General features: G+C 37.6%; 2 protein-coding genes across 2 annotated transcripts in view; one reads left to right on the forward strand and one right to left on the reverse strand.

Moving 5' to 3' along the window:
• Positions 1-10,697, reverse strand: part of LOC136853369 (uncharacterized) — a 162,020-nt gene extending 151,323 nt beyond the window's left edge. The window contains exons 1-2 of the mRNA XM_067128784.1: positions 10,556-10,697; positions 8,246-8,373 (exon numbers count right to left, since the gene is read on the reverse strand). Coding sequence (XP_066984885.1) covers positions 8,246-8,373; positions 10,556-10,582 — 155 coding nt within the window. The 5' untranslated portion in view covers positions 10,583-10,697. The remainder of the gene's footprint in view (positions 1-8,245; positions 8,374-10,555) is intronic.
• LOC136853301 (sodium- and chloride-dependent glycine transporter 1-like) overlaps positions 1-15,039 on the forward strand; it is a 62,253-nt gene that overhangs the window by 29,331 nt on the left and 17,883 nt on the right. The window lies entirely within an intron of this gene.

The raw sequence follows: 15,039 nt of genomic DNA on the forward strand, positions 1-15,039 counted from the left end.
TTGATACGATTTACTTCATAATAAAGTGTCAACATGAAAGAAATAATCAAGGGCCTATCATAATGTGACGAAATTTTGAATAAAAATATCAACTAGGAAAATCCATGAAAAAAGCCAAGGTTGTTATAAATAAAAAAAAAACTTTCGACGAAACCTTAGGAAAGACTAACACTCATGAATCGTATTTCCGCTAAAACTAAAGTAACGATAATGAAATCATTCCACTAAAAACCGGATCCACAGTATTTCCAGGAACACCACTCGCAAATTGCATAAACATGCCTTGGGAAGCTTTCCAGGTAATTACTGAAGGTCTGAAAGGGCTTTAAAGGAAGGATGGCATGACACTGGAGGTTGCCTGAAAGGCAATTGCAGTGTTGCTTTTAAAAGCATTTCCTGATGAAAAAAAAAAAAAGTTGTGTATTGTCCAATGACTTAACCTTGTTGTAAATATAAAGACGCGAGACAGTTACGAAACCAGTATGGTTAAGAATACAAAGAAGCACCAAGAAATTCTCTCTCTCTCTCTCTAAGGCCTGTCCACACTAGGAAACATTGTTAGAAACAAAGTTTGGAAACTGTTTGAAAACAGTTTCTTGGAAACTGTTTGTAAACAGTTCTGGAAACTGTTTGTAAACAGTTTGGAAACTGTTTGTAAACAGTTTGGAAACTGTTTGTAAACAGTTTGGAAACCGTTTCCAAACAGCTTGGAAACTGTTTGCAAATAATGTTTCCTGTCCTGACCTCAGTTGTCGTCAGGATGCCTGCTGGTGCAGTAGCCTCTGATTTTACCTGGCAGTTTTAATGCACTCAAGGAGGGATAAGAGAAAGAGAAAGAAAAAGAGATGGGTGAGGAAGTTTTTAGGAAAAGGAGCGTGTCATGCTGACTTGTTTCTGGCGTGTATGTATATGTACATATACATATGTATAAGTATGAATGTTTAAGTGTATATGTGTAATAATATACACATACATATATACATATACTTACATACATACATACATACATATATATATATATATATATATATATATATATATATATATATATATATATATATATATATACGTACATTATACATGTGTATATATACATATACACAGAAACACTAAATGTTTTCCATTCTGGATGGGAAACAAACATACAGTAAAAAGTGTTTCTAAACTGTTTCCAAACAGTTTCCAAATTGTTTGCAAACTTTGTTTCCAAACAATTTCCAAACAATTTCAAACTGCTTGCAAACAGTTTGCAAACTTTGTTTCCAAACAATGTTTCCTAGTGTGGACAGGCCTTAAAACTGCAAGGCATGGATGGTCAAGGAAACTGTAGGATGTAATTGTAATGCTAAAATTCAAGTGAAAGATGCAAGATGACTGTACAACAAAATTTAAATGAATACACTATCGCTGATACTTGATCTCGGGCAAGACAAATATGATTATGACAATGTAAACAGAAATAATTATGATAATGACCATGTCCATAACAAATAGCAGTGCAAGTACAATTCCTTTTATGTTGACCCACAGAAGAATTAAGAAGCCTAGGGTATGACAGTTTCAAAGACTGAGTTTGATGAAAACTACAGACAAAGGATCATAAATTAGTTCTAGCAGAGGGCCATAGATGGCCCCTCTCCAGAACCTATAACCTCGTTAGTTCTGGCAGAAACCGACAGATGGTTCTGGCGTTTGCCAGCCCTTTCATGTCATGAATGAATTTACCTTTTTAGCCTGAATGGTGGCATTTGGGCAAAATACTGCCCGTACTGCGTCTTTACACTACTTTGCCGAAAGTAATGGAAGAGCTCAAACGGCGGCCATGCGAGACATTCCGGTCTCTTTGTATCTTGGGAAACGCTTTGGAAAAGTAGGTTGATGCAACAAATTACTGTAATGGTCTCTAATAATACATTGTCGTGTAATATGGCCCAAGGAAAAGGAGTAAACAGCACGGATCTACTGCAATTAAAGCAAAACTTATACTTGCGCAGTCTCGCCTTTTGTTACGAATGGAATGTTGAGGTTTCATGATTATCAGTTACAGGTATTGTCTGTGAGAAGGAATTTGTGAATATGGTAATAGTAATTAGCTTCAGCTTCTGGTAACTGTTGAAGAATGAAATGCATTTGCTTACTCTTGGAATCTGCAATTAACAGCTCAGTGAGAGTAATCTTGGTTTGAATAATACCTTTTTTATTTTTCTAGCCACTTAAAAAGGCCACCAAATTGTGTAAAATTTTCTCATATCAAGTTAATAACTTTACGGTGTTTCTTGAGGAAAAAACCACCGATAATAGTATCATCTTCGTTTGTTTATACACGCCAACACATATGAAGGTGTATATATGTGAGTAACATACATACGTATATGTATGTATGTATACACGGAGACAAGAAAATGAGCCTACAATATATATGCAAAGAATATATACAGCAGGTCTGAGCAAAATGACAGGCTAATCCTTCAGTCTCTCCTACAGAGAAGTAAACTTGAAATGACCGAAATAAACCTAAACGCATATAAATTTAACCGATATAAGGCCTAATAGGTAATTACATGATTAATCGACAATATCATCTCACAGTAAATGTGGAGCACATTTTGATTAAATCTGAGACACACACACACACACACACATATATATATATATATATATATATATATATATATATATATATATATATATATATAGTATATATATATTTGTGTGTGTGCGCGCGTGCGTATGTGTATGTATAAATATATCTGAACTATGACTTCATAATTGCTGACTTCCCTACATCTCTGCTAAGGAGAGCGAAATATGGGTAGCATGAATAAGCCTCTTTCCACAGCAGGTCTGAGCAAAATGCCATCCAGGAAAATATGTCTAGATGATTTTCTTATAATTCGTCGGGTCTTTTTTTTTTTCAACCACCATCTCTCTCTCTCTCTCTCTTTGTTAAAATCTGCTAATCGTTAGCCTTCACTGATTAGGTAACAGGGCAAACTTCCCAAAAGATAAAGTACAATAAATGAGTAGAATTAATATAAAGCTATGCATAGCGTTAAGCACTTTAACTAAAATAGCTATAAAAAAGCAAGGAAACATCATTTACTACATAAATGGTAAATTGGCACCTTTCGTGCAGGCAAGAACCATTTCAAAGGCAATGGGGTAAAAAATAATATAAACCATAAATAAACCTGCATTCTAATAAACGTCATTCTTACGGGGTAAACGAGGATTTGCATTACATCTCATTTGAAATACTGTAGCCTTAGAGTGACGTTTTAGTTTGGATTCGCTCATAAAAACCAAAATAAACTGCTAAACACATCACGTCACTGCGGCTAAATGACGGGTCATTACTGAAGAGTTTAAATCTCCGCCAGCCTCATCTGCATGCCGGGCGTCTCACATCCAGGACCCACTTAGAGCTCTAAGTGGGTCCTGCTCACATCTGGCCATGTTTGTCGCTGGCTTTGCTCACGTTCGCATCATGGAAGCGGCTTTGTAACAGGATTGACCGTGGATCATAAGATTTTGGCTCGTATCATCGTTATACATTACTTTATCATGTGCTTCCAATGTTATGCTTTAAATGCTTGCTGGAATTGCTCTTCACATACGAAACTAGATGGCAATTAAAGCCATAAAAGAAAATAAAGGACCGATTCGCTGTTGTACCGCGATAGAAAGTGACGTTTGTGGTATCCAACGAAGAATAGAGAGGGTCTCTCTAACCTAACGGTTTCTAGATTTATGGATTGACCAACCTGGTAAAATCGATGAGTCATATATTGAGGTCGTTCACATCTGGAATAAAAATAGCAAAAAGCGTTTGAGACCGATAGGGTTAAAATGCAATTCGATCTTGATTTTGCAACAAGAATTTCGCACCCGGCATTTAAACTGCGTTCGGGACCCAGCACTTTGCAAGTCATTCCTTGACAGCCAATTAATATTCGTTACGATCAGGTAATCTGTTTCTGATCGTCTCAATAGGCTTATAACGGGTTTCAGTTTCATTCTGATTTGTTTTATTCCTAGCATTCATTTCGGAAAACGACGCATTACGCTCGTAATTATATACCAGTGGAATATAGTCATGAAAAGTATTCCTAAATTCTAAGAAAGTTTTGCGACTCCCGAAACTGACACCTCAACCATAAAAGGAAAGCCAACAACAGTTCTGAAATGGCATGGCCGGGCAACCCTACAATTACTAGGACCAGTGGCTGTACTGGTACCGATGATAGTATCGGTACTTCTAGCTGTGATAGTACCGGCAGCAGCCTCACAACTGGCAACGTTATTTGGTCGGAATCCAATACCTTCCTCTATCTCGTTTTCCTAGTTTACGCCACAGTTCTCCCTCGGGCAACGGCCACCGAGAATAAGGCTCTGTAACGATTGATAATCTCGTGTACTGTGAAATGTCTCTCTCTCTCTCTCTCTTTAACTGACAGGTTACTATTCAGAACTGAAGGCCATTCCCCCTCACCCTCTCTCTCCAATTCGTTACAAGACCTTGATGGAGTGCTATCTAATATTGTAGCAACATGGACAGTGTACGTTATTTTGCTCTACTTGAGAGAGAGAGCGCTCATCTTTTGTTCGCTCACCTACCATCTGCGCAATATACTTCTTGTGTTGTTTCTAATGGGAGCGTTCCTCAGTTGCCTTTCTTCACTTGTGACCATTTTCTTTCAGTCTCATAATCCTTGTTTTTAGTGTTTTCTGGTTACGCTATGAACAAGGTTCTCCGTGGCTTTTATTCTTGGTTGCGTGAGTCAGTGGCGGTCAATGCTTTATTCTTACGGATACACAGAAACAAATAGTGGCTCTCTAAATACATAAAAATGCGCGTATGTAAATACAAACACACACCGCAAAAGTGTTCGTTTTGGTATAATGAACAGGAAACGGAGCATTAATAGATTCTGAAAAAAAAAAAAAATACATGGAGGAAGGCCATTACCAGGATTCAGGTTCCACCCAGATCTTGAGGTGGTGTACAGGGACAAAGAGAAGCAAACAGGAAAGATTATATCGACGTAACTAGTCCATGAATATCCCGCAAAGGTCATGAACACTCAACGCGCTGCTTTGGAGTATCGTTTAAACATTGCCTTGAAAAGTAAAGTTACATGAAGGGAAGAATTTTCTCTCTCTCTATCTCCTACTTGACACTGCAATGAAACCTACGCCTCTCCTTTTCCCTTTCTATTCATGCCTCAACCGCTCCCTATCCCCTCCCCCCTGGTCTCGATTCGATGGGGTGCAGCGTCATCGCCATTCACAAATTGTGGGAACAATCTCTTAATTGAGGTGGTGCTGGCAGGTTTCTTGAAAAGCCCCTCCAAATCAACGACAGATGTCTTGTTACGTTGTTGGTGTTTTTGTGTCGACCTCGTTTTAATTTTTGAACGGAAATATACAGTAGCTCCTCACGGCTGTACAGCGTTATTTATTACGGTTAATGAATTATTAATCATCATTGATCAAGCCCTCCCAACAAATTTTGTTTAGTATGTATAAAAAAAAAAGTGTCCTGCAATAAGGAAAAAGAAGCTATGTGTTTTTCCCTAAGTACTTACAAAGGATTATTTTTATGTTCAGAAATTACTAAGCGGACACGAGAGAGAGAGAGAGAGAGAGAGAGAGAGAGAGAGAGAGAGAGAGAGAGAGAGAGAGAGAGAGAGAGATATTAAAGGAAAGACCCAATTTACTATGATCAATATTAAGAATTATAAGCAAGAGTTTTTACAATTTTAAACTTGGAATAATCTGTTGATATTTAGTTGTTTTAAGAATGAACTAATAAGTAGAAAATCATACTCTGAGTAATGAATTTTGATGGAGGGAAAATGTTCTGATATCATTGTAAAACAAGTAATTTTTTTTATTCTGATGACCTTTTACACGCAGAGGAAAACTAATAACCAAAGCTAGATTATCATGAGCAGCAAACTTTCTCAATTCATTATTCATGAAAAAGCATATTTCATCAATTCTCATGTATTTAAATTTTATGTATATTTTATATGTATATTTTATAAAATACATTCTTTACCGACTCACTCAGATTCACGGAACTTTCCTTATCAACTGATTCATGTTATATATTAATAGTTTTTTTTGTTTTCACTGACTCATTTCAGACAGCTTGCTTTGTCAATCTGCACGCTTAGATAGCTTCCGTTATCACATATGTGACCAAAATAAGTGATATTCAAATAGCAGTTTTTATCAATTGACTTAATGCTGGAAAAAAAGTACACCTTAGTTTTACCAGACCACTGAGCTGATTAACAGCTCTCCTAGGGCTGGCCCGAAGGATTAGACTTATTTTACGTGGCTAAGAACCAACTGGTTACTTAGCAACGGGACCTACAGCTTATTGTGGAATCCGAACCACATTATAGCGCGAAATGAATTTCTTTCACCAGAAATAAATTACTCTAACTCTTCATCAGCCGGCCGGGGAATCGAACTCCGGCCCAGCGAGTGCCAGTCCATAGCTGTACCGACTCACCCAACGAAGAGCTACTTAATGTTAGAGCAGTGACCGAATGAATATTACCTAGGTATCGCATTGTTAATACTATACAGATGTGAGTGAACTAACAAAAATGCTATTGAAATTTAAACACGATGATAGAAACAATTTTACACTGAATTTCAAGGAAGGCTATTTCACGAAGAGTGAGCTGATATAGGATACTTAATGTCAGAGCAGTATCCTATATCAGCTCACTCTTCGTGAAATAGCCTTCCTTGAAATTCAGTGTAAAATTGTATCTGTCATCGTGTTTAAATTTCAATAGCATTTTTGTCAGTTCACGCACATCTGTATAGTATTAACAATGGATACCTAGGTAATATTCATTCGGTCACTATCTCCAATATTGTCGAATAGCATAATTTATTATTCAGGCCATTAATAAATACGCATTACATTACTTTAGCTATAATGTCAAAACATGCTTTAACAAATGAACTTATGTAAAATCACGCAATCGTTGTTACTAATATCAGATGATGCCTTATTATAAACATTATCCTCCCGTGTACCTTTTTAAAACTACGACCAACACTTTTAACAAATTTTTGTTTCAACTCAATACTCGGAACACAAACCGCCAAGTGCATTGGAACCAGCGGACCTTGTAGAAAAACTCTTAAATTTATTTATCATTTCAGTAATTTCCAGTCTATGAGCATTAAATTAACTAGAACGTCTCTTTAATTCTGGTTATCTAACTCAGACGCTCCAGTCATAACATTTTCACATTTTAAAGGCAAGAAAACTTGTGAACTAATTCAAAACTTCGGAAAAAACTACAACTGGCAACTTTTCTTATCGCTCCAATCGGGAAGAGGGCTGAGAATTGCACGACTGTCTACATGTTACAAGAGGAAGTTCGTGTCACAGTAAGGGGTCAATGTCACGTGTGAAAGAAAAGAATGGTTTTTTATTATCTTTTCTTCATTTAACTGTAGTTAAAGTTAACCGCCTGTGTACTTATTTTGATTTAGTTTTGGTTTGTGACGTATTTTGCAAGATTATTAAAATTGTATTTAACCTTGGGTGTACGCTTATTGCACATAAGAATGCATCCAAAGTTCATAGTAAAGCGAAATAAACTAGGTGGTTTCTCATTAAAGAGATCTGTTGGGTATTCGAAAGACGGGTTTGCCTGGTTTGGCGCACTCAGCGAACAAATGGTAGAGTTCAGACAAGCAACTTACACCGTCCACATGTTCAGCACCAATAACATTCCCATCTCGTAAAACTTCATCTTTCTTGTCAAAATATTCCCAAAAAAATAAAGTACTTCTTCCCCCGAAGTTGTACTTCTCAGCACACTGGGATATTTAATTTATATACTTTACATAAGGTCCATTTTCTGAATGAACGAGAAACCCGGCTGCTCTCTCAATGGCATGAACAATACAGCTGTATGCGTTCGTACAATGCGTCCCTCTTGCCTTCCAGCAGACCGGCAGGATATGGAAACTGACCTAAGTCCTTGAATGTGAGTTCAAAATATAACTTTCCAACAACAACAACACTGTACAGAACAATCAAACAATAAAGTAAAAACCGAATGAGCTATATCTAAGTAAAAGTCTAAATCGTTGCTGATTAACTATCATATGAAAAAGGTTCATTCCTAAATTTTACATTTTTTGTCTTCGTAACTTCACCATGCCCAAACAAACCATGGTAAAAATAACGTCTATTCCTTACAATGTGTTCATGGGGCGACGTAAGTGAGTGTCAATCGTCACCTTGAAGGTTACGTGGTCGCTATCCCCTCCCCTCCTCAACACCCCGCTTCCAGCCATCGGGAGGGGAGTATCCTGCGTTGCCAGTACCTGGGGAGGAGAAAACTGTTGAAAATGGCGAAACCTTGGTCATGCTATATACATCTCGGAATCCTATGCATCCTGCCTACATTGTGGTGGTTGGTCAACTTGTAACAAGGTGCAAGCCGTAGAATTCTCTCTAAAAAGGTCTCGAGCCATATTAACAAGAAACAAAGCCATTTTACCTTAACACGATGTATGCCATGGCCTCCTTGGCGTTCTTTGTGGAGGAATTCAATTACTACCTTTTATTTGTGCACGGATTACACCTATGTTCTTTAAGAACGTTGCACATTAATCTCTCCGGGTAACAGACATTAGGACATTGACAATCTTTTTTTTAGCTACCAGTAATTGCCCATGTAGTCCGAATGTTACGCCCCACATTCCCATAACTTTTGAATGTAGTCGAAAGCTGGAACTGGAAGCTCGCCCCCTTCCCACACACACACACGATTAGCGCTTTCAAGGTTCTAGCTTAAAACTTCGTCTTTGAGGTAGTATTTAGTTCCTCTGGAATTAAGAGGTCTAAACCAGCTACTGATCAAAACTTGAATTCCACCTGAATTTTACTTGGCTGAGGTGCTAGACTTCGGCAGAGGGTACGGACTTATTTAGATGCTTTGTAAACTTATTACGGGGAATCCATTACTAAATTTCAGATCAATCAGACAGTGAGTGGGTTTCTTGGGAATCTGTTCCTAGTTTTTTTTTTTTTTTCAGGACTAGTAGTTTGTTCTTGACCCTTAAATTGCTAAGCCTGATTCTGGTCTCAAAATGCATCACTACCACATTCAAACGGTGAACACTTTTCCCCTGATTTCCATTCAACCTCATGAGGAGAAAGTCTCCATGATAAAGCAGTATTCACTCTCCTCCTTGTTTACTTCAATCCCCCTCATGCCATCCCAGAGGCAGGAGGACCACAGGACATAACATCCCACGATATGAAAGTCAAGGATTTCCTGATTTGGAGGACATTGGATAAGCGTCCCACAGAAGTTTACTAGGAAAAACCCAGAAGTGTTGGGCAAGTGTCGGTACGATCTAGTTGCCAAGGGTTTTCCAACACATGTTTAATTTTCGTTTTAGTCATCATTTTTTTCTCTCTCTCCTACGCTCAAATATCAGCCTTCACATATTATGTTTCAGCTTACCTTGCCCTGAAAAAAATTATCACTCATTGACAGGCGGTAATGGCAGCATTGTGGGATACCCTCGCCAGTTGACACGGGTTTGGGAGAAGAGTGAGTCTAGGGGTAGCACACGGGAGAGAATAACAAACAGATGCAGAGAGAGAGAGAGAGAATCCGACGTTGATCCCACTGTCTTAAGAACATTACAAAATGGGACTATTGACTGAGGACATTACGGTTGTTTTCATATTTAATAAATAACGTATTTTATAAGATTTCCGGTTAGGCTCAGTTTTTCTATTTCTAACTAGCCTTCATTCTTGTTAAATGGTATGAGGTTAAATCTGTATTTCCTTTATTTGGATTAACACATACATTTTCAATAATGGTATGCTTTTCTGCCTTTAATAAGAGACAAGGGGGAACGCATTCTTGTACTACGTCAGCCCGGGCTGATTTTACCTCACACCAGCTTTGCCTACTCATAAGTATCAACGTCAAAAAAATAGTTATCCTCGAAGTCAAGAGCCCGATGATGGGTAAACGGTTTACCGAGTTTGTTGTCAAAATTTCTGAACGTGAGGGAAACGTATTTCAAAATTCGTTAGAAATGACATGGTCCTTTTACTATCAATGGGGAAACTAATATAAATGAGACCGTGCATTTTGAATGTTGTTTGATTAGGCTAACAGGTCGTAGCCTTTGTTTCTCATTGGGGCCAAATACACTAAAAAAAGGTCCGCATCATCATGTTTCTTTTTAAACACCTTTGTTGCTGTACATATTAAGGGGTTTTGTATTATTTTAGTAAGGTCAAACATCACCTTTGTAAAGAATACCCACTAATGCATCATCATTTTTCTTTTTAAACACATGGTTTCCATAAAATACAGCCCGAATTTGTAACAAGCGAGTTCTCTATTGCTCTCCCGCCGTAATTTTAAATTGTTGTTGTTGCATTACCCTCTCCGCCCAGTGCGCCATTGGCCTAACCCACTTCATTATTGCTACGTAATATATGCTGCCTATGTATATATAAAAAAAGAAATCTTACATTAGATGAGAGCGTAGTTTGCCTCATTGGGATAAAAGCGATGTCAATCCACCTTCAGCTGAGCTGCTGAAGCTCTCAATCCTACTGTCACACACAAAACTGGTTACTTGGTAAGTGGTAAGTTAGAATTTCCTCGGCCCACCGCCTTTTCACTTCTCAGTTTGTTTGTATATGTTCGTATACGTTTACCAGTACGTTTTGCTGGTACTTAGTTTTCATGTCACAGTAACTCCACTTTGTCTGTGTAACTCTAAAGGGCTTATATATTACTAAGGTTATTTTTGCATTAGTTTTTATGAGTAATCCCTTGCCTTTTGTATAAATACGTGCTTTGGCAGGAATTCAAAGTCTTTTTGAATATATTCGAATACGATGGAAATGAGCCAATCAGCGGTCTACAATAGTAGTGTTGAGCACTAAAGTCAATATTTCGACGTTAGATCAGGTAACACCGACTATATTAATACACATCGTCCTGGATCAAATATATGACACCTATGGACACTGCTCCATTTAGCAGCCTCAAGTTACGTGAGGGAGAGGCAAATGATAATTAATTCAAATAATGAAAGAGAGTCTGTTGACATGCTTGACAGTACATATATATAAAAATTATATTGATGGAAATTCAACCAGCTCCTCGGGAGGACTAGTCATGATCAAGAAATTAAGAATTTTTATAGCTCAAATCTTATATATACATACATATATACGAATATATATATATATATATATATATATATATATATATATATATATATATATATATATATATATATATAAACTCGTTTTACTTCAGGTATATCTGTAGCTGGTCACTTCACTGTCAGAATGACAAAACTGTACACCGACTAGCTGTTGGTTAAAATCATAAAAATCCGCTTGAAAATTCTTAGCGCCCATCAATGATTAATTAGATATTCCTCAGTCAACCGTCATTACCCGACAATGTTTCATTGCCTGAGAACTTTTAACTAGGACAAGGTTATCCTTAGGCCCATATGTTTTACATCACATTTTTTTTTTTAACAGTTACAAGGCCGCTGATGGTTCCTTACTTTGAAGATAATTTAATAAGTGCATCTGTCGGCACTGTTACTAACGTAGTTATCGTTATCACTACTGCTATTACTGTCGCTACTTTTATTATTATTAAAATTAATGGTATTTGTATTACAAGTGAATAATCGGAGTGTGGACTCGCAACTGCTGAAATTTTCCAAGAGAGATGGACATAGACCTTTTTTTCTGTGGATATCCATGAAGAACGTCACCATACCATTACGTTTACTCAGATTTGAGCAGCAGAAAGGCCTCTGCTATTCACTAAGTAAGCTAGTGAGTAAGCCTTACTATTTTCTGTTTACTGGGCTTAATTTTTCCTCACTGGCATCCCTATCTCGCAATAGGGCAACGATGATGACCATTCTCGTGAAGCTTACTTACGGTAGTCGAAGTCAGTCGTTTTCATTCAACCGGGTAAATGGCTCTGTTGTGTTCCTTCCACGGTTGAGCTAGGCAACAAAAGAAGGATTACGTAAACAGACAAATGTCTCGGCGAGAACTAATTTCCCTCTACGGCCACAGTTTACAGAAAACCCCCAAGACATAATGAAGACCTTGAAAATAAGATTTTTGTGTTTAGTATATATATTGACGTATGCAGTAGATATCACTACGTGTATACACAAAATCTAAACGCAACTGATGCCTGTCATCAGGACAGGTGATATGCAACCCGTGTCGTTTAAAAAGTTAAGTGACAAAGATTCACAATCTTATTAGTCACAATTGTTTCAGCTTACGGTTACCGAGGTCTCAGAGCGTTTGATAATTTGTTACTGACAGACTGATAAGACATATTAAGAAAGTGAAAGAGTATTTTCGGGAAAACCCAAATAACAGTCACATGATGCACGAACAGTAAGGGAATGCGTTCTGTCTCTCTACCTCTCGTACACATCTTTCCTTGGATATTGCGCAATGAATATAAAAAAATGGAGGCATGACGTCATTACACGAATCCGGAAGGGAAATTACAGGTGAATACAGGTACATGCTGATTTTCAAAGGTCTGTTAAATCACAATGCTTATTTGCATGCAGACAGAGACATGAAATTGATCGTGAAGTTGTAAAGGAGCAAAAGGAAGAGAAGAGAGGGTTCGACGAAGGGGGGAGTGGGGAGTGTAAGGGAGGTGGGGGGGAAGGGCAGGGGACAACTTCCTTCGTTATAGCATTAGGACCTCGGGTGCGGTTACAGGAAGCCTGTCCATGAATGTGGGATACAGTGCGTGACGTCGGACAATTATCGTTCTGTAGAAACCTTACCATTCTGGGAGCACGGCTCAAGGGCAAAAATTGCAGATTTATTCTCTGTAGTACCTGATGCGTTTTTTATTGCTATTTCACTTTATGTACTGAAACAAGCACCATATATATATATATATATATATATATATATATATATATATATATATATATATATATGTGTGTGTGTGTGTGTGTGTGTGTGTGTGTGTGTGTGTGTATGTGTAATCTCTCTGTCTATTTATCTATCTATCTATATATTTATATATATATATATATATATATATATATATATATAATATACATACATACATACATACATACATACATACATACATACATACATAAACATACATACATATACACGTATGTGTATGTTAGTTAGCTAACAAATGTAATGTGCTTCTTTCTTAACTAGTATTTGAACACTAAAAACGTCTGTAGCCATCAGGAGCCCAGGATGTTTGCAGTCTGTTCAATTGTTCTGCAATTCACACTTCTCGGCTGCTTTTAATTGTTCTTTGAAATTGTTCCCGACACTTTCTGAAGACAGATTTCCAAGAATGCGTACCGGTAATTACAGCATATGCTAATACCTGTAATTATCTTGTGAATAGTTCCAGCAATTATCATCTGCGACTACTTAAGAAGAGTCTATATGGACACAAGTATCGCCATAATGTTTATCATTTCCACTCTGAACTTGGTACATAAAATTAAACCACAAAAATGTGAAAGGTGCACTATAAAGGATTGAAAATTTATAGTGTCTAGACATTCTAGAGCAAAATTTATGAATAAAAAACATGTCTGGAAATTTCAGTTAGTTCTGAAAATGACAGACAACACTGAAATTCCCAAACAATGATCTTGTTAAGTATCACAAAAATAAATATTTAATTTTACCATTCAACGAATAACAGATCTGCTTATGATGAATAGGGTGGTTCACAGCTAAATAGGACTTCAAATCCCCTAAACTGATACACAGGTTGGGAGGACACTTGATAGTTTCCATATATTTAAGCCCGTTCTTATTCATAAGCACTAACTCACTGATTCATTCATAAACTGGTGTCTACTTTTGAAACACTTCTATCATAAACATGGCGATCAAGCTTCACGCTCGGCAGTCTACAGTACACCACGGAATATGACTTGCTTGACGTACACGCATAGGTATCTTGGTGACTTGAGAAGTTGATTCCGTGCGCTTTTTACGGAGCAATGACTGCAGCCTCTCCGCTAACCTACTGTTTTGGTTTCAGCGCCTAAATTAAAGCCAACGTACACTTCAATATTTTGCTGGAAAAGTTGCAAGTCCTGTGACTGAAGCCTCTTGATTCTGAGCGCTAATTACCGACTGTCGCTCTTGTCTGCCACAATTTTGTAGTTTCAGTGGAAAGTAATAAACGCAAAACCCTTGAACCTTTCGCAGCTAAACTAACGATTACAAATAGTTATCGGGTTTGGGGAAACCACGCATTGTAAGCATATAATACTTACATGGCCTAGTTGCCGATCATATAAATGATGCAACCTTCGCTCAAATTACCTGGTGAAAGAGAGAGAGAGAGAGAGAGAGTTCATGTTTAAAGACTAACTCCTCCCATCAGTCAGATCCCGAAGGTAATATTATTGGCTGTAGAGATTATAGAGAGGGATCTCTCAACAGCACCATCGGTATCACACAGTTACTTGGTAAGTAACATTATCTCCATTTGCATAACCGCAAAATCTGAAGTACTTTAAATGCGTCAAGAATGACACGTAAAGCATATTTAGTAAATAAGAAGACTGAAGGGTTTCATCCATAACAGTCACCTTACCTGAAACCACGATATAAAATGGATGTTTATTGATGTTATCTTCTCAGGTCTCTGCGCAAAGTTTTATCGCACCGAACCTTAGATCCCTCCGGAACACAACGAACTGTGTCTCCGCGGTCTTGGATTTACGAGGACCAAATCACGGTTGAGCAAGAAGACTAAACGACATAAAATGTGAAAATCAAAACCAAAACTCTTAAAAGACTGTAAGATTTGTCATGGCAATGATGCGTTACCGATGTTCTTCCCTCTTAAACACTAGCGGAACCAGAGGGGGGGCCACCTGGTCAAGTGGCCCTCCCCCATGAAAAATAATGACAAAATAATAATACTGAAGATTTACAGT

The sequence above is a fragment of the Macrobrachium rosenbergii genome, chromosome 3, assembly GCF_040412425.1.
Source record: "Macrobrachium rosenbergii isolate ZJJX-2024 chromosome 3, ASM4041242v1, whole genome shotgun sequence".
Classification (NCBI taxonomy): domain Eukaryota; kingdom Metazoa; phylum Arthropoda; class Malacostraca; order Decapoda; family Palaemonidae; genus Macrobrachium; species Macrobrachium rosenbergii.